We start from the raw sequence: 21,509 nt of genomic DNA, 5'->3' as shown, positions 1-21,509 counted from the left end.
GGAAAACACCAACAAAATATCACCTGCCTATGAGACTTGCATTCTACTATCTAAATCCTTTACACCTCCTCAAAATGAAGAGTTCCAATCCTTAAAAACTCATTCTAAATTTGTCTATCACTTCAAAATTAAATACTAGAATTAATATCTCTTCTTTATTCATCCCAACACACATATACCCTAAAATGATAAATAGGCCTAAATATGGTATTAAATATGACCCCTATTATAACTTTTCCATGTCATTGTCCTGCAAGAATTATTAAAGGTAAAGATCCCTCTAACAATAACAAACAACAACAACAACAACAACATAATTCAGGCTGGGAACCTTACTGGGAGTCAAACTCAACTTTTACCATTTAAACTTTTACCTTAAGTTCAATAAAAGTATTGAACAGAATTATCATTTTCTTGTTTATTTATGACCACTCACATGCCACTTGAGACGTTCAGTTTAATTTATCAAATATTTACTGAGTTTCTACAATGTGCTGAGTACTGTACTAGGTAATGTACTGCTCTTAAAAATCTCATATTGGGGCACGTGGGTGGTTCAGTCAGTTGAGGTCTGACTCTTGATTTCAGCTCAGGTCATGACCCCAAGGTCGAGGGATTGAGCCCTGTGTTGGGCTCTGCACTGAGCATGAAGACTGCTTAAGATTCTCTTTCTCTCTCTCTCTCTGCTCCTCTCCCTAACTCTGCTCTCTCTCTCTCTTTCCAAAAATAAATAAAATAATAGTAATCTCATTTTATACTGGTGGTGAGGGAAGAATTATACAAGAAAACCTTTTCTTCAAAAGCAAGTCTCAATATGTCACTGGAAACAGATATAGCAAAATAACTCATAAAATATGATACTTGTTTGAATTATGTAGACATCAATGATGTGTTTGTTTTCTCTTTCCTATTTTTTGTAGGTAGCTGAGTTCTGATTTAAAGTCAATGAATTATGAAATTATGATTACATTACAAAAGGATTTGTCTCAGGATCTCAACACTAAACTATAAAATTCAATTATGCAGATACTATATCTAAATAGTTCATTCACATGCAACTTTTCTTCTAGGAATTCATCTTCTCAAAAATAGCATGATATGTGACTTCAAATGCAGAACAATGATGACACCATGAGACAGACAAATTCAACAAGATTTGCAAAAAAATAATTAGAAATTATACTTACTAAAATATAAAATTGCCTTCACAACGAAATGTCACTTGAAACTCAATTACTTGGTAGTATATAGCTTATCAAACAAACATAAATAACGTGTCTTACCAAGAAAAACGTTAGCCTCAGATGCTGACTGACCATACTGTTGCTCTATGTATTTGAAGACATAAGTAATAGCACCAATATGGCTGCTGGCCAGTAGCAATGATGAAAACAGTAATATAACATATAGGGGATTGGTAAGGATGGTTTTCAAGGACTGGAAAAAATCTATAAAATTATAAAGATAAGATATTACAATGCAGCTTAAGTATACATTAATATCTTAATTTCGTAAATATAATAAAAGTTAAATAAGATTGAAAATTACTTAAATATATAACATAGAAAATCAGAGTACCCTGCAATTCTACTGTCAACAGTTTTTATATTTTCCTTCATTTTTCCATATGTTCATTAATATCTATTCAATTAGTTTATTTTACCCCAAAGTGAAATCATACATACATGCTGTTTTGCAACTTGCTCAGTTCACTTCATATTTGGTTATTCTTAGCACACTACCATACAACTGCATGTATCATTAATTCATTTATTCATTCATTTAACAAATATTTGGTTTTCAACTGGGTCCCAGGCAATATGCTAGGTGCTCAAGAAACAAAAGTGAATAGAAATGCAATGTCTCTTATTTGTTAGCACTTAGTATTAATTTTTATGTTAATAATACAATTATTAAGTAGAATTTTACCTTTAAGTAGAAAGTTCACAGAAATGAGAAGACCAAAGTTAAAAAATTATAAAGTTCTATTTAATGCAGGACTCAGATCTGTTTCTTGGTATGCAACTTTTCTGCTTTAAAATACTATATAGTATTATAAATCACCTTTCTTGTGGTACAAGGAGAAGAAGAGAATAATGATGTTGTGTCTCAGGTGACATTATTACAACAATAGTAGAACAATCTGTGCCTACAAACAGGTGTGTGAAAAATTCATAACTTCGGTGCATGGCATGAATTTTGTGGTCTGGGTCTATAATTAGAGGGGTGACTAATTATAACGGATGTTAAAAGAGGAAGGACTTTCTTAGAAATAATTGTAGTAAGTGTTAGAGTCTAGCAAGACAGGACCAGGTATGGTTATTTAGAGATGGATGACGTGGACCTTGAAACATCTCGCTCTATAGGTCTCTAAAAGTTTCTATCAAACAGAGTCAGAACTATGCTTTCTCCCCAGTGGCAACTAAGAAATAGTTTCGTCTACTTTCATTTGAAATTAATAATTCCAAATTGACTATAAATGTGAAATACTTACCAGTCATATTTTCACTAATATTTTGCCCACGGTTGGTCACATTAGCTATTTGACTCCTTTCCTCATTTCTTTTGGGGAGATGTGAAGATACTAAATCTTTACTTTCTTTCTGTGGTTTATCCAGATTTTGGGGCAGGAAAAAGAATGGAATGGAGGACATAATGGATAATAGTCCAGCCACAAGGAAACCAAGCCACCAAGCACCAACCCAACGAGAGTCCTTAGGAGTAATTCTGATACTGCCTAGAATAAAGAATTATAAGTAGCCAGTCAAAAAATCATTTTGAAATGCAATAAATTCTGAGCAATAATAATGACTGCTACCCTTCGTAGATACAGAAATTAAACTCTATTACATCAATTCTGAGACACTATTTTTTTAATTTTGTTCACACTTCATCACACATATAGTCAGTAAAGAACTACTGAAAAAGTGGATTCAGTATTTGGAAGGATGATGTCCTGTACTTGAAAAGTATTATTATGTTACCTTGTTCTTATTATACTTACTGAGATCTACATATCCAATATCCACGTACATTTTAGCAAACAGAGATCCCTGTATAAAGCCAATGATTGGACCAATCATTGATATTGCATGCAAAGTACCTAAAAATATTATAAAACAATTTTATCAGATGCCAATAACAACATTATACAAGTCTCCAAAGAATTTTTTAGTAAGTAAAAAAATGAATTTAGGAACACTATTATTTCAAGGGTGGACCCAGGGAAAGTAATCATAAAATCTAATATTTTCTGTACATTACCTAAATAAAAAGAAGAATGTCCTGTTTCAGCAAAATCATCAATATAAGAAATCCCCAAGGGTACTATGGGGGTTTCCCCAATTCCACGGAGCATATTACCCAGTAGTACATATATCCATAGATATGATCCAGATTCCTTTTCACAACCTATGAAGACGAGAGTGTTTTATTTTAAATATTAATTTTAGCATTTATATAAGAAACTCAACTGCTTTAACCCCTTAATTATTCCATTTAAGATTTTTTTTTTATTTTTTCGAATTATAAGACTGATTCATAGTTACTTTACAAAATTTGACAATATAGGAAAGCAAAAAGTAAACAAGTAAAAACTAAGTTATCTATAATCCCACCACATGCAGAGAGCTACTTCTCATGTTTGTATGTATCTTCCACATTTTCAGTTCACATAAAAATATGCATAATATTTATGTACATTATATTTTTAAATGTCCAGATCATATTATAATCTCCTTTTACACTTAATACCATGTTATGTCAATTTCCCCATGTTTTTCAGATTTCTTTTATATCAGGGTTTTAATGACTGCATGGTGGTGTGCTGAATACGTTTTGTAATTAATTAATCCCTTACTTTTTACTCACAAAATATTTTGAAGTTTTCATTCTGTTAAACAGGTATGCCGTAGCTAGAACTGTAAATAAATCTGGTCACATTCCTGATTATTTCTTTAAGATAAGTCAGTAAAAGTAGAATTGCTGATTTAAGCATGTATGCTCTTTACTATATTGAAAATTAACTTTCAAAAATCTAGAAATTTATATACTCCCAGCAATACATAAATGTTTCTCCCTCCATATCATTTCTTTTTATTTTTAATAAAAACAGGTAGAAAAATCTTTTTTGAAATGTTTTCCTAATAAGTAGAAACACCCAACAGGCAAAAAAAATATATAACTATAATTTACAATTTGTGTCTTAATAGGTAAAAATAATCTTTAATTGGTGTAATAATTGTGTTTTTCCTAAGGAGTAAAGTCGCATTTTTAACATATTTATACCACTTTCCTAATTTAAATGTATATATTCTTTGCCAATTTCCTACTGAAATATTCTTTTTTTAAAAATTTTTAATGTTTATTTATTTTTGAGTGAGAGAAAGAGACAGAGACAGAGCATGAGAGGCAGAGGGGCAGAAAGAGAAGGAGACACAGAATCCGAAGCAGGCTCCAGGCTCTGAGCTGTCAGCACAGAGCCCGACGTGGGGCTCGAACTCACAGACTGCAAGATCATGACCTGAGCCGAAGTCAGAGGCCCAACTGACTGTCACCCACGTGCCCCAAAATATTCTTCTTTTCTTATTACTTCTAAAAGCTTCTTATATATAACATATATTAGCATGGTTTTGTCATATATACATAATAATGCAAATACTTTTCCTATTTTTAACCACTTTTGCTAATAAATCTCATAATAATTTTCACAGATATAATTAAATTGACCAGTTATAGAATTAGTGACATTATCAATTCTTACCTTTTTCTACTATCTTAGGTGATGTACTATTGAGTAACAAATTTTCACTAATTGAACAGGTTGAAAAGCTTGTTGTTAAATTTTCTGATGGATTGACAAGACTTTCTGTAGAATACCTGTAACTGTAAGAATATCACCAGATTTAAAGCTTTGCTTATCTACTGAATAGTTTCACTTTCCCAGAAATACAGATAAATTTTCCCACTTTATTTGCACAGTTTTTTTCTCTAAGTTATCAGAATCCCTTTTGTGAATTTCCCAGCTTGTATTTTAGGAGAAGAAATGGGTACAAATGAATGGGAATGCCCACTAAGAATTATTATTCAATACTCCCCAGGAAAGGAGGATTATCATTCTAGGAGTGCTTGTATTCTGTTCAAGAGGTACAATATCTTGCTTTCATGCTTTGTTAAAAAACGAAACAAAAAAATCCCCTGCTAACTATACCTATCCACCCATTTGAATTATCCTCAAGTGGCCCCAATCTAAACCTCCTGGTAAACTTTCTGATAACATTTAATAAACTTTAGTGTTTTATAAGTCAATCTATAATGCATACCAGTTCATCTATATATTTTATCAATACCTGTCTGATCTTCTGTCACAGATATTCGTACCCCCATCTCCCCCCCACACACTCAAATGTCTGACTACAAAACTTAGTTTAAAAAAATTCTAGTCTATTTCAATTGAGTGAGGAAAAACTTAATAAGAACAACAGAGATGGAGCTAGTATAGGGACAGTGTTGATCCCAAAATACTGAGGTGTCCTGTGAGCTCCAAGGGCAGCCTACTGCAGGCCGGGCTTTATGCTCAGCTCCAGGGAACTAGAAATAAAACACACAGCTTTTGTACCGAGGGCATTTTATTCTCTATAAGATAAACATATACAATAAAAGACATGATAATTTTAATATAATAGGTCCTGAGTTGTCATAAAGGAAAAGGGGATGATCATCTTTCCTCTGAATTGGGGAAGGTGGTAAACTAAAGAAGAATTCACAATGAAGAGGACATGCAAGATAAACCTTAAAAAAGGATAGGGGCTCAACAGTTAGACAAAGAAGGAAGATTATGCAAGGCTATAGAAACACCATGCACAAAGATATAACATTATCATGCATGACACATGGGGGAACACCACAAGCCTTGAGTATGATTCTCCACTCTGGGGAGCAGTGTAAGATGAAGCTAGAAAGATAGTCAGGTTATATATAAATGAGTTTGGATATTAATCCATAGGCAAGAGGCATTCAACATTTTCACCTATGACCAACAGTAAGAAACACATTTTGCATCACAACAACATATACATATGCGTGCGTGCACACACATACACACAAATATATATATATATACAATCAAAATAAAAGTTTCATAGAAGAATATTTGTTTTCATACTGTATATTCTTCTATTTTATTCTATCCAATCCTCTCAAAAGTTGTTGGTTTCGATAATCTGAATTGGTCCCCTAGTGGGTCAGAATCTGAAGCTTGAAAAACACTGCTGTAGGAAATTGGGAATTTTAAGCAGGAATAAAATAATTAGATTTGTGTTTGAAAATGAATAGTATGGAATATGAGTTATAATGGAGTTGAGACTGAAGGCAAAAACTCTAGGCCCGAGATGTGGGAAGCTTAAGTTAGGTTAGGAAAAATAGGGATGAAAGAAGGAGACAATCTGACACATTGGAAGTAGAATAAGGAAGATTTGGTGGCCACTTGTCATCTGTGTCAAAATAGAGAATCTAGAATGAGCCCCTTGACTTTGGTTTGAGTTCCACTGTGGTTAAATTAATCATTATTGAGAGAGTGAATGTGAAAAATCTGAACTGGTTTTGACACAAGGATGAATTTAGTTTTGAATATATGAATGGGAAATTCTTATTGGATGTTAGGCTGGAGATACCCATGAAGTGGTTGACTATATAGAGACTAAGTGTAAGAAAAAATTAATGTATATATGTGATTGATACGTATAATGCACACACTTCATACAAAAAATCCAGAATGAAAAATGAAGAAGACTGAAAAGGGAGGTTAGGGGATACTGACATTATGGTGTCAGCAAGAGAATAAAAGTATGGGCATGATGAAGAAACCACATATATAGAAAATAAATCAAGAAACAGAAATATAATGAAAATAAGAAGCAGCAGCACCAGGAAGAAGAAAATTCTTATGACAGTCAAATAAAGGTGGGGAAAGGAATTAGTATGCCAAAAGACATGACTGTTTGTGTTGACAATGAATAAGTAATATCTTTAGCAGAAATTGTTCATTAACTCTCAATATCTATTCTTCTCTCTTTCCATTGTAATAGTAAGTGGGATTTTTAGCTAGGAGCATGGTAGCCTGGAATAAAGTCTACTTTTTCCAATGTCTTTATATCTGGATGTGAAATGTAACAAAGTTCTGCCCAATGTGAAGTTAGGAGAAGTGTTATACTTCTGAAAATATTTCTTAAGCCCCAGCCAGCATGCACTGTTTCTTCTGGTTCTTCTTCCCTTCTTTCATCTTGTTGCCTGGAACAACATTGCCAATTTGGAGCATGAGGTTAACACCATGCAAGGCAGAGAAATATTGGGGCACCTGGGTGCCTCAGTTGGTTAAGTGTCTGACTCTTGATTTTGGCTCAGGTCAGATCTCAGGGTTCATGGGATCAAGTCCTGCATCAGGCTCTATGCTGACAGCACGGAGTCTGCTTTGGATTCTCTCTTTCCCTCTCTCTCTGCCCCCACGCACTCATGCTGTCTTTCTCCCTCTCTCAAAATAAATAAACATTTTTTTTAAAAAAGGCAGAGCAATATGATAAAAAAGAAGCATGAATCTATTATGCCTAGTCTGGCTACATTAATTTTTTATGTGGAAAATAAGTTTCTATCTTATTTAAGCCATCACTATTTTAGGTTTGCTGTCATTAGTATTTGACTCTAATCATAATGATACAATGACCTTAAGAAGAATACTCTCAATGGATATGGTAGTAGGTTAGGTGATAAACTCTTATTGAGCATTAAAAAAAAACTTGTAAGCAAATACATGCAGTGTATGTCGTATCAAAAGGCCATAAAAAGTTCATTTACTTCCTATGAAAATGTATACCTTCTTTAGTGCTATTCATATCTGAAAGTCAATGAAAGCCATGGCTGATAAAGCAATAAGTTACTTATACAAAATATACTTCATTTCTACACATGCTTACTGGGTATTCCTCTTAAAAGATGACTGCTTGTTTAAAAGGAAAAAAGATGAAATTCTACCATTAATTTATAGTTAAATGATAATTAAGGACAGAACTGTTTAACACTTACTAGCCCATAAAAAAATGTGGTAAAGCAGTAAAAATACTTCCAGTTCCCATAATGAAGCAACCAATTCCAATTATCTTTGGTCTGTGTAGTTTGGATCCAAAATAACTCACAAATACAATCACAAACAAATTTCCTAGAAAGAGAATAAAATTATTTTGACATGATTAATCATAGCAAACACTGACAGTCCAATTGTGTGTCCAGTAGAATGGAAAGCCCCAGAATGAATACAAGTAAATCATAAGACATAGTACCTTCCCCCAAAGGTCATGTAATTCAATTGAGAAGATGAAACCCACTTATATTAAATCACTCACTGTAAAATTATATGTTATTAATAAGAAGAAGAATGAGTTTTAGATAGGAAAGAAATCACTTGAATGACCAGGTAATATTAGTGACATAAAATTTTACTGAAGAATTTAGATTGGTTTGAATTGTTTTTGGCTGGAAAAAAATGCAGAAAATCTTCCTGACCTGAGAGAAAGGTGTTCATTCAGGGATTTATTGATTCACTCCTATAATTTTTTAAATTCCTATTAAGTACCTGCCATAGTGTTAAGAGCTAGAAATTAAAAAAAAAAAAAGGAATAAACGATAGTATTTGTCCTCCAGGAACATATATACCAGTGATAAAAATAAATAGATGAACAGAGGTGGTATTAGATCACAGAAAAGAAGAGCTTAAATTAAGTAGGGGTTACAAGAAAGTTTCCTGGAGGTGAGGCCATTTGAGATTTAATGTCTAGTATAAATTATTTAGATTAAAAAAGGGGAAGAAGAGTATTCCAAGTAGAGGAAGTCATGACCAGCCTAATCCATCTGGAGCTACATGTATAACAGCAAATAGACACAAATCAAGAATTGCTAAAGCAGTTGATAGGGAAAAAAATTAAATAAAAGTGCCAAAATGAACTGGTAGATAAAGTAACTTATGGAGAAACAGTTAAATAAGGAAACTAAAAAGAGGAGGAACTGAAAAAATCCAGTTAGTATCTCTAGAGGTACTATGGTATGGTGCATCCATAAAATAAGAACTGGCAGACTAAAAATAGAGAATAATAAGAATTTTTGTAAATCAAAAATAGTAAGGGATGTCTGGGTAACTACATTGGTTAAGTGTCCAACTTCAGCTCAGGTAATGATCTCACGGCTAGTGAGTCTGAGCCCCAAGTCGGGCTCTGTGCTGACATCTCAGAGCCTAGAGCCTGCTTCAGATTCTCTCTCTCTCTCTCTCTCTCTCTCTCTCTCTCTCTCTGCTCCTCCCCCCTCAAAAAAATAAACATTAAAAAAATTTTAAATAGTATAGAGAAATGTACATATTGGGACCTAATAAGATAGAAGACAGCATCAGAGATTGATGGAAAATAAAGTCAATACAAGTAGAATTTTAATGCTTATTTATTTTTGAGAGAGAGAGAGAGAGAGAGAGAGAGAGAGCGCACAAGCAAGTGGGGGATGAACAGAGAGAGAGACAGAAACCAAAGCAGGCTCCAGGCTCTGAGCTCTCAATGCAGACCCTGGCATGGGGGCTCCAACCTATGAATGCGATATCATGACCTATGCTAAAGTCGGTCGCTTAACTGAATGAGCCACCCAGGTGTTCCAAACAAAGATAATTTTAGACAGAAAAAGTTAAAGGAACCAAACTGTGAGGAAATTTAATATCTGTCTTATATATGTTCCAGAAGAAAATAAATAATAGAGAGAAAGATACACATCTAAAAATAGAAAATAAATTCCCTGAGTTAAAGGGAGACCTTCAGTTAAAGTTAACCCCTCAGATACATTTCTCCAGAAGTAATAAAAAAAAAAAAAAACCAGCCCTGATATATGTTAGTAAAATTTCTGAAATTCAGAGATAAAGAGGAGGTACTCATCAGTGCATGACAATGATATTTATAATGATGTCTTATATGTAATATTGGGTGTTAAAAGGCAGTAGGTAAATATTTTAAATGTACCAAGGAAAAGATTTTGAAATTTAAATTCCATACTCAAATTATTACTTGAATACAATGGTAAATACATTTTCCAACAAGCAAGAGCTTGGGAAATATGTTATGTGTTCAATTATTTCTGGGAAAAAATAACAACTTAAAGATCTACTCCAGAAAAACTAAAGATGAGATTTGAAGTCATAAGATTCAAGTAACAGTGGTAAGCAAAGAAACCAGGAAAATCTAAAACCATGCCCACATAATTGCTGTCGAATAGCTACAAAGTTTAACAAAAATATTAAGAATCCATTCCTCAATAAAAAGAGACACACAGAAAATTACAATTTAAAGTTAATAATAATCCAAAACTAAAATTCTAGATGGTTTCATTAAATCTCAGAGGTGAAGAGTGAAGGATGCAAGGTGTCGATAACCTCTTAATCATGAAAAAGCGGAATTCATAATAAAAATATAGATGGGTCTTTCTTTATACAATAGCTTTATTCAATAGCTAAATACACTTTAAATTAACTTAAAAGATAAACAGCAAACTTATAGAAAATATTTGTAATTAATAAAGCATACATAATTTTTGAGTCCCCTCAAATCATTAAGAAGTCTAAAAAGGGACCAAAACGGTGGCCACCACGAAGAAGGGGGATGCAGAAGATGTCAATGTTACTTTTGAAGACCAATAAAAAGATGAGCAAACATGCACAGAATGCAAGTAGAACCACAGAGCTGAAGGAAGAAATAAGATGTGAAAAAGATACAACTGTAAAATTTACAAGTTGTTGTGAGGACATCACGCTTATAAGGTGATGACCACTTAATCATATCTTATCAAATCGGTGATATTTTCACCAGTCATCCTCAAGAAGAAACACAGGACATGTTAGGAGAAGCAAAGAAAAATTTGCAAAAGTAAACTAATGCCTTAAAATCCAGAATGGAATTAATTCAGTGGGTGTTAGCAGATTCAATTACATGCAAAATTCGAGAGCAACATAAACCTTGAAGCTGATGAAAGTTAAACATTTTATAATACTTTTTAATATTTGCTCAATAAACTTGGATATTATTTAAAATGAAAAAAATTCTGAAGGGAGGAAGGCAAAGGTAATAAGCTATGAATTCACAAAGTAAGAGAAAATATTGTCCAGTAATAATATAAAACCTCACTGTTATTAGAGATATCTGAATTAAAGAAAACAAAGCAATACATTCAATGTTCTATAAAAAAAACCTTTCACCCCAAATTTTATACCCAGTAAAACAGTAGAACAGAGGTTGCTCCAAAGCTGTTCCTCCTTCCTCAAATCATCAGAATCATAATCCTCTCTCCCAACTTAAAAAAAAAAAATTTTTTTTTTTCACTAGGGCACCTTGAGAGAGGTACAGCCCTAAAAAGTATTAGCTGCAAGCAATGAGTTTGTATAAATCAGCATTTCTCAACCTCTACATTATTGACATTCTAAGTTAGATTAATTCTTTTTTGTGGGGATTGTCCTGTGCATTGTAGGATTTTTAGTGGCACTCTTACCCTCTACTCCTAGATGTCTATAACAATCTCCCTCCCCCCAGTTATGACAACCAAAAGTGACATCAGGTATCATCAAATTGCCCCCGGGGCGGGATAGAATTTACTCCTAAGAATCAATGGTGTAGAGCTTTTATGAACAGTTTTACCTCAACAAATCTGGTTACTAAGTAATAATAAAAATAGAAATGAAAATTACCAATTTCAAAGCCTCCATCAATTAAGCCAGAAACAGAAGATGATATGTCAAATCTCTTTTCTATCTGAGTGATGGAACTTTTCATAACAACTCCACCGAGTGCCTTACACATAAAGCTGAGTGACAGGGCTACTAAGAACATCTATGAAAAAGCAGAAAGAAAAGTTAAAATGATTAATAAAAAGACTATAATGCTTATGTATGCATAGAATTAAAAATGGCTTATCTTATTTACTTAAAAACATTATTTTTATCATAAAAAGCATACCCACCTTTCCTCTATACCAATTGGTACTTTAACATTACCTAGTCCTTTAACATTACCATCGCTACAGTGATAAACATCATTTTCTAATTTGGTTACAACATCAGGTAATTAGAGCAGGACAGTCAAGGCTGTTATTTTTTATTTAATATTATTAAAGATTTCTAGATGATGTCTGAGATGGCATGGTGATAAGCTATTCTTTATTCCTTCATGAACAGTATAGACTAACTGAGAGGGAAGTGGCTAGACATTCTCAAAGGTGGCATTTCCAGGAATTCAGCTAGAAATGGAACTTTTTTTTTAATTTATAAATCATCACTATTATTGGAGAACAAATTAAAATGAAAACAACAAAGTATTCAATGTTCTAAAAAAATACTTTAACTCTAGTGGTTATAGGTGTTTTATTTTCAAATTAATTTTAACAAAATTTGTTGATTTACCCATAAGCAAATTCCTTTTAAATCTAGCATTAAAATATTATTTTGTTATTGACTGGATGTTTGTGTCACCACCAAATTCAAATGCTAAAATCCTAATCCCTAATGTGATAATATTTGGAGATGGGTTCTTTAGGAATTAAGTCATAAAGGTAGAGCCCTCATGATAAGATTAGTGTCCTTATAAGAGCTTACTTTCTCTTTCTGCTCTGTGAGGACACAAGAAGGTACTATCTGAAAATGAGGAAGAGTGTCCCAGCAGAACCCAACAATGCTGGTATCCAGATCTTAAGACTTTCAGCCCCCAGAACTATGAGAAATAATTTCTGTTCTTTAAGCCACCTTGTCTGTGGTATATTCTTTATAGTAACCCAAGCTGATTCAGACAGGTCTTTCTCATTGCCTTCTACACCACTGCGGGTAGCCACCATCATGTTCAGCCTATTAGATCTTTCTGCTTCTGCTCTCATCCTCCCTCTCAACACGGTAACTACAAAAATTCTTTCAAAATAAAAATTGGATCATGCCATTACTCCCTGTTTTCCCATCTCACTCTTAGTAATATCTAGTTTTTCCAATGGCCTACAAGACCCTAAATGATCTGTCCTCCCCACCCCAACTATCTGTTCCCCACAAGTATTCCCTCTTACTCTTCTGATCTCATCTTCCGTTACTCTACTTCTTACTCATTCCTCTCCATCCACACTAGTCTTCTTCTTGTACCTTGAGCATCCCAGGCTTATTATTTTGCCTCAGGTTATTTGTTCTTGCTTTTATTCCTACAAGGAAAACTCTTCCCCATAGTTATGTCCCTATCACTCACTACCTCACATCCTTGAGGGTTTTGCTCAATGAAACTGTGTTGATCTTTTGTCTAACTACAACCTAGTATGTGTCTTGCATGAGGTCATGCTTGGAAAAAGAGATAAAAGGCCCAATACAGCCGTTCCATGGCTGGAAAGATGTGTGTACTTTCATTCTGCATATGGAATTTTGATGAAGTTGAAAAGACTTGAGAAAAGTTGTAAATGTTACCACTTATTAGAAATAATTAAGCGTTCTTATATAAGATATAGGAAGTCATCCAAGAGTGAAACACAAAAGGTGGAATGATATCAAAATCAATTTTACTAAATTGGTGAAGGGAACAACAAGACTCACAGGACAAAGATATTAAATTTGTCGAGCAGGATTAGAAAAAAATTGTATGAATATTTTCTTCAAGGAACGCCAATTAGGAATTCTTGTAGAATTATTTACTGTCTTTACATTATAAAAGAGAAATTAAAATTTTCAGGTTCTAATCATTTCCCAAAAATAATCATGTTACTGACATCAGAAATTAAGAAATGTAGATGGGAATGATGTCAGCAAGATGACAGAGGAGCCCCCAACCCACCTTCCCCCATGGATACATAGATTTAACAACAACAACTGAACAAATATCTCTATGAGAAATCCAGAACCCACTTAAAGCATTTTTGCATCCTAGAGAGTGTAAAGCCAACCATGCAAGCCCAGTAGGAAAATCTGACACTGTCAACTTTCTTGCTAATTGGGACAAAACCCCCAACTCCTATCTTCTCTATGGGGACTTAAAGCAGAACTTATATCCAATGTTCTGACTTGTAAGGGGGCTGCATGAGGGACCAGTTTGTATCCAAGTACTGACAAGAGTAGATGGCCAGATTTGAGGCTCTGGGAACAAAGACAATAAACCATGCACCAGAATCATGCAGTACCATGGATAGACACTAGGTGGAGAACCAGTACTGTAGTTTACTAACACAGGGAGGCTGCAGTATCTCAGACACCAGGAAGAACTTCTAAGTAGACACCAGCAAACTTCTTCAAATAGCCCAGGGAGGAAACACACCCAGAAAAAAGTTGAGAGGTCTAGAGAATCTCTAGTCTGGCTAAGTAGTGAAACTTATCCCTGTACAAAACCACACAGAATTGGCTGATTCTTCAAATGCCAAAATTCCAACAAGAAATAATAAGACATATAAAGAAACAGGGGACCACAACACATTTAAAAGAAGAAATTAAATCTCCAGAAATTGTTCCTAAAGAAATGGAGATATATGAATTGCCAGAAAATGAATTCAAATTTACCATCAAAGGGATATTCAATGGATTAAAATACAGAATAAATATACCTCTAAATGAAATCAGAAAAACAATGCGTAAGCAAAGTGAAATTATTAATGAAGAAATAGAAACTAGAAAGAAGAACCTAAGAGAAGTTCTGGAACTGAAGAAGATATTGCCTGAATGGAAACTTCACTAGAGAGATTCAAAATTAAACAGAAAAGAATCAACAAATTCAAAGACTGACCCAAGGGGAAAAAAATTAATAAAAATGAAGAATATAAAAGACCTATGGTACACCATCATGAAGCAGAACAGTATATGCATTATGAGAATGCCAGAAGAAGAAAGAGAAAGAGGCAGAAAATTATTTGACGACAATGGACCCAAATTTTCCTAATCTCAGTGAAGAAATTTTAGGAATTTAAAGAAGTTCATCTAGGATAAAATATAATGAGACCTACACCAAGACACATCACAATCAAATTGTCAAAAGTCACAGACAAAAAGAAAATCTTGAAAGGAATAGGAGAAAAGTAACTCATCACACACAAGGCAATTTCCATTAGATTATTGTCAGATTTTTCAGCAAAACAACCTTTCAGTCTAGAAAAGAATATAATATAATATTCAAAATATTGAAAGTAAAAGACTGCCAACCAAGAATACTGTATCTGGCGAAATTGTCCTTTAAGAGCAAGGAGAAATCAAGACTTACCCAGATAAGTCAAAGCTGAGGGAATTCATCACACTGGATCTGCCCTACAAGAAACACTGAAGGTTCTACAAGTTGAAGTGAATGGGTGATGAATAGCAACACAAAACGATATCAAATGAAAAATTCCCTAGTAAAGGAAATATAAATTCCCGTATTATTGTAATGTAGGTGAGTAAATCACTTATAAATCTAATTTAGATTTTTAAAAGCATAAAGAGTCATTGTAAATTTATGTTAATGGACATACAATATAAAAAGGATAATTGTGTCATTAACAACAAAGTGGGATGGAGGCAAATACATAAAAGTGTAATTTTCATATGCAGTTGAAGTTCAGTTGTTCTCAGTTTAAAATAGAGAACTGGGTGACTCAGTCGGTTAAGCGACCAACTTCAGCTCAGGTCATGATCTTGCCATCTGCAAGTTTGAGCCCTGCATCAGGCTCTGCGCTGATAGCTCAGAGCCTGGAGCCTGCTTTGGATTCTGTCTCCCTCTCTCCCTGCCCTTGCCCCATTCATGCTCTGTCTCTGTCTCTCGAAAATGAATAAACATTAAAAAAAAAAATTTAAAAATGGGGTGCCTGGGTGGCTCAGTTGGTTAAGTGTCTGACTTTGGCTCAGGTCACGATCTCATGGCTCGAGCCCATATTGGACTCTGTCCTGAATGATTGCTCAGAGCCTGGAGCCTGCTTCAGATTCTGTGTCTTCTTCCCTCTCTGTCCCTCCTCTGCTCACGCTCTGCCTCACTGTCTCTCAAAAATAAGTAAATGTAAAAAAGAATTTTAAAAAAATAAAATAGATGGTTATAACTTTAACTTGTTTTATGTAGTTGCAATGGTACCCACAAAGAACATGTCTATAGAATATACATAAAGGGAAATGAGAAGAGAATCAAAACATGCCATTACAAAAAAAGAAAGAAAGAAAGAAAGAAAGAAAGAAAGAGAAAGAAAGAAAATCAGCAAGAGAGGAAATGAGAACAAAAAATTTAAGAAAGGAAGAAAAACAATTGACAAAATGGCAATAGTTCTTTTCTATCCACAATTACTTTAAATGTAACTTGATTAAGTGCATCAATTAAAAGACATAGGATGTCTGAACTTATTTAAAAAATAAGATTCAACCATATACTGTCTATAAGAGATTCACTTTCAATCCAGGATACCAAAAGGCTAAAAATGAAAGGGTCTGTAATAACCTGGATGTTTCTGTCCCTTGAAAATTCATATTGAAAATCTAATCTCCAAAGTGATGGTATAAAGAAGTGTGGCCTTTGGGAGGTTATTATGTCATAAGGGCAGAGCCCCCATGAATAGGATTACTGTCCTTAAAAAAAGAGACCCCAGGGGGACTCTCATGCCCTTTTTCCATGATATGAAGACACAATGAGAAAACAGCCATCTGTGAATCAGGAAAAAGCCATCTCCAGTAACCTAATCTGCTAATACCTCAGACTCGGATTTCCCAACCTCCAAAACTAGGAGAAATAAGTTATTATTATTTAAGCCACCCAGTCTATGATTTTTTGGTTATAGTTACCCCACAGGTGAGAAACAATATTTTATGCAAATAAAACCTAAAGAAAACAGGGATGACCATACTTTTAGCTGACAAAATAGTCTTTAAGCCAAAAAGTATTGCAAGAGACAAAGAAGGACAATATAATGAGAAAAGGGTCAATCATCAGGAAGATATAACAATTATAAATATGTGTCTAACATTAGGGCACTCAAATACATAAACGCTGACAGAACTAATAGTAGAAACAGAAACATATTAAGAATAAGAGATTCAATACCCCACTTTCAATAGTACAACCAGACAAAAACCAACAGGGAAACAGAAGACTTGAACAACACCATAAGCCAATTAGACTCAATTGCACCCAGACATTTATAGAACACTCCATCTGTCAGAATATACATTCTCCTCAAGTGTACATGAAACATTTTTCAAGACAGACCATATGTTAGCTAATGAAGCAGTCTTAACAAATTTAATAAAATTGAAATCATACAATGTATTCTCACTGACTGCATGGAGTGACATTAAAAAATAACAGCAGAAGGAAACCAGGAAAATCCATAAATATGTAGAAATTAAACAACATCACCAACAGATCAAAGAAGAAATCACTAGAGAATTTAGAAAAAATCTGGAGACAAATGAAAATGAAAACACAACATACCAAAACATATGGGATGTAGTAAAAGCACTGCTAAAATATAAGTGTATAGTGATAAATGATAACATTAAAAAAACAGAAAGATCTCAAATCAACAACCTATACTTATACCTCAACGGTCTAGAAAAAGAAATAAGCCCAAAGTTATCAAAAATAAGTAAATAATCAGGATTAGAGGAAAGATAAATGAAAAAAGGAATAGAAAAACAATAGAAAAAAATCAATGGAACTACGAGTTGGATTCTGAAGAAATCACCAAAATTGACAAACTCTTAGATTAACTGAAAAAAAAAGAGGAGGCTCAAATAACTAAAATTAGAAATAAAAGAGAAGACATTACAAATAGTATCACAGGAATAAAATAAATTATAAGACACTGCTATGAACAGTTATATGCCAACAAATTGGGTAGCCTAGAAGAAATGGATAAGTTATTGGAGAAACAATTTACCAGGATTGAATAATGAATAAATAAAAAAAATCTTTAACAGACCTATATCTAGTGATGAGACTGAAGCTGTAATTAAAAACCTCCCAACATAGAAAGCCCAGGACAGTTTCACTGGAGAATTCTACCAAACATTTAAAGAATTAATGCTAATCCTTCTCAGATTCTTCCAAAGAATTGAAGAGGGCACAAATTCATTAAATGAGGCCACATTACCTGATATCAATGTCAGACAAAGACATCACAAGGAAAGAAAACTACAGACCAATATCCCTGAAGAATATTGATATAAAAATTCTCAACAAAATACTAGTAAACAGTGTCCAATAGCACATTAAGAGGATCGTACATCATAAACAAGTGGAATTTACAATTAGAATGCAAGTCTGACTCAACATATGAAAATCAATCAATGTAATACATCACATTAACAAAATGAAGAATAAAACCACAATCATCTCAATAGATACAGAAAAAGCATTTCACAAAATTCAACACTCTTATGATAAAAGCACTCAACAAACTAGGAATAGAAGCAAACTAACTCAACAGAATGAAGGCTGTATATAAAAAGCCCATATCTAACAGACTCAATGGGGAAATATTGAAAACTTTTCCTCTGAGATTAGGTACAAGGCAAAAATGCCAACTCTAGCCACTACTATTCAATGCCATACTGGAAAGTCTAGCCAGACCAATCAGACAAGAAAAAAAAAATTAAAGGCATATAAACTGGAGAAGTAAAATCATATTTTTACTATATTATTTATTTATAATTATACTTCCTACTTATTTATAATTTATATAATTTATACTGTTACTACTATTTGCTCACAGATGACATGATCTTATATGTAAGAATCTATAAAGATTCTACACACAAAAAACTATTAGCACTAATAAGCAAGTACAACAAAGATACAGGATAAAAAATTAACACTCAAAAATCAGTTGTGTTTCTATACACTGAAAATAATCAATCTGAAGAGAAAATTGAGAAAAGAATACCATTTATGATAGCATCAAAGTAATAAAATATTTAAGAATACACTTAACAAAGATGGTGAAAGCCTTGTACACTGACAACTACAAAACATTGCTAAAGAAATCAAAGATCAAATAAATGGGACATCTGTGCTAGCAGACTGCAAGATGTGATACTGTTAAAAGGTCCGTATTACCCAAAGTTAAAATGTGTAACCTACTAAGTGGGGGTATGTTGATGATAAAGAGAGGCACGTTAAACAAGGAAAGATGTATGTTTTCATGTATTGAGTGGGATACCCTAACTAACCACCTGTGAGTTTTCCCTGGGACCTCTCACCAGTGTGTTGTGGCTTGAAGCACCCTTGGAGCCACTTCCATGCTTTTCAGTTTTCTTCTCCTGCACAAGTCTTAGACTAGGATTTTTTTCTAATTCTTTTTACTAATTATCTTTCAGAAAACCCTCATGGTTTCTGATTTACAGAATATATCTCTTGTTTTCTAACACAGTTATGAGTTGCTTTTAATACCTTTTAGACTATTTATTAAAATTGGAGGGAGGAAGAGGTGGCTTCTGCCTTATTATTCTTAGCCTGCTATGAAGAACTGGAAAGCTTCAAGTTAGAGCTCTCTTCTAATGAATAAATAGAAAAAATGTCATCAGGCTCTCCATCAAACTCAGATGCCTGACACATAATGAGCAAATACTCAATAAATGTTTTTGGGTTGTTGAAAAAATTATTATTCCTCCAATTCAGATTATAAATCTGGTACATGGTCAACATGTAGTGAAACCTCTCATTTCTTGGTTTCCTCAGTTCTTAGATGGCAATTATTACAACATGTTTATTATAATAAACAATGAGGATTAATTGAAAAGACATACATAAAATTTTTGACTTGCAGAAAGTGCTAGCCACACAGAAAGCACTCACAAGTGTGTTTTTATTACCATTGCAAACTACCATCAACCAGTTTTTAGGTTTAAGTTCATTTAGACCAAAACAGGATTTATGATCATTTAGCTAAATACAGTTTCATGCCATACACTATTATAGGCACTGCAGAATCAATAATGAGCATATTGACAATATGATTTATTGATTATTTAAGAAATACAAAAGTGAACTCTCATTTAAATGCTGACCATCAAGCTCTCATTTGTGAAATCAGAGAAGAAAATTTCAGAAAAGTAATGGAACATATCATTAAAGCATATGTAAGTATAACTAAATACAAACTCTGTCCTGTAGAAGAAGGAATTTCTAAAAGTTCAGAGAAAACTTTTATATAGTCCATGTCTCCAATCTTAAAAGGAAAATTAGCTCAAGATAAGAGAGGGACCTAAAAAAGTAAAAATCTCACAGTATAATTCTAAATTCCTTTTACAAATAAGAAAAAGGTAATAGATGGAAACACATAGCCATCATAGAATCTCTCCAACGAGCTGGGATTTTAGAAGGATATGAAATGAATTAATATAGATAGATTTATAAATGAGCTTTAAAATTTTTTTAATGTTTATTTATTTTCGACAGAGTGAGAGCGAGAGCGAGCGAGAGAGCATAAACAGGGGAGGGGCAGAGAGACAGGGAGACACAAAATCCGAAGTAGGCTCCAGGCTTTGAGCTGTTTGCACAGAGCTTGATACAGGGCTTGAATTCATGAATGGTGAGATGATGACCTGAGCCAAAATTGGACATTTAACTGAGCCACCCAGTTGCCCCAAATTGGGTTTTCTTTTAATCTATAACCCTATAAGATGGGCATTTTTAACCCTATTCCTAACACAGAACTGAGGTTCAGAGAAAGAATGACACGATGATTTTCTTAGAACTTAAAAAAAAAATCAAAAGGAATAAGAAAGCTGAAATCTTGAGTGAAAAACATATAAACACCTGTGCCATTAGGTAGAGAATTTAAGATTGAAAGATTTCAAAATAGAGATATAAATGTTCACAATTATCAAATAGAATTTAAAGTATCACAGATAAAAAGAGACAACTGGCATGCAGATAAGAGATCAAGTTGATATTTACCTGCAATCATGGCAAGTCAGTCCTTTAGCTTTTTGGCAAGAGTTCTGGAACTGAAGTATGAAGACAGTTCCAAGTTTCCAATTGGTTACAAGTACAGCCAAGATTAACTCTGCTAACTCATCTGAACCTCAATTCATTTACTTAGCATTTATTGAGCAACTCCAATACAGCAATTACTCTGCTACATCTTGGAGTTGAGACAGGTGCAGAGTAAGAAGGGCAGAAAAAACTAGATGAAATCAATGTCCCAAATGAAGTAGTAATTTCCTGGGACAAAAACAATAAATAATTCCAGCATAATAATGTAATGAGTACTATAAATTTATAATGTTATGAATACATAGAAAAGATGATTAATTCTGTCTATAATGGTTAAAGTTTCTATAGGTGTGGTGACATGTGAACTAAGTCTTTAAGAGATAATAGAAACTGGGGTGCCTGGGTCGTTCAGTCAGTTAAATGTAGGACTTCAGCTCAGGTGATGATCTCGCAGTTCATGGGTATAAGCCCCGCATTGAGCTCTGTGCTGACAGCTCAGAGTCTGGAGTCTGCTTCAGATTCTGTGTCTCCCTCTCTTTCTGC

General features: G+C 33.6%; 1 protein-coding gene and 1 pseudogene across 2 annotated transcripts in view; one reads left to right on the top strand and one right to left on the bottom strand.

The window, feature by feature from the left end:
- The window catches only part of SLCO1B3 (solute carrier organic anion transporter family member 1B3), a 74,154-nt gene that overhangs the window by 29,094 nt on the left and 23,551 nt on the right, over nt 1–21,509 (bottom strand). For both annotated transcript variants that reach the window (XM_049627130.1, XM_049627131.1), the window contains 7 exons: nt 11,756–11,897; nt 8,077–8,209; nt 4,763–4,884; nt 3,265–3,411; nt 3,005–3,103; nt 2,495–2,737; nt 1,284–1,448 (listed from right to left, as the gene is read on the bottom strand). In XM_049627130.1, coding sequence (XP_049483087.1) covers nt 1,284–1,448; nt 2,495–2,737; nt 3,005–3,103; nt 3,265–3,411; nt 4,763–4,884; nt 8,077–8,209; nt 11,756–11,897 — 1,051 coding nt within the window. The remainder of the gene's footprint in view (nt 1–1,283; nt 1,449–2,494; nt 2,738–3,004; nt 3,104–3,264; nt 3,412–4,762; nt 4,885–8,076; nt 8,210–11,755; nt 11,898–21,509) is intronic.
- On the top strand, nt 8,300–11,050 carry LOC125918256 (prefoldin subunit 4-like; annotated as a pseudogene).

Source organism: Panthera uncia, chromosome B4 (assembly GCF_023721935.1).
Source record: "Panthera uncia isolate 11264 chromosome B4, Puncia_PCG_1.0, whole genome shotgun sequence".
Classification (NCBI taxonomy): Eukaryota; Metazoa; Chordata; class Mammalia; order Carnivora; family Felidae; genus Panthera; species Panthera uncia.
This window is presented reverse-complemented; position numbering and strand designations above follow the sequence as displayed.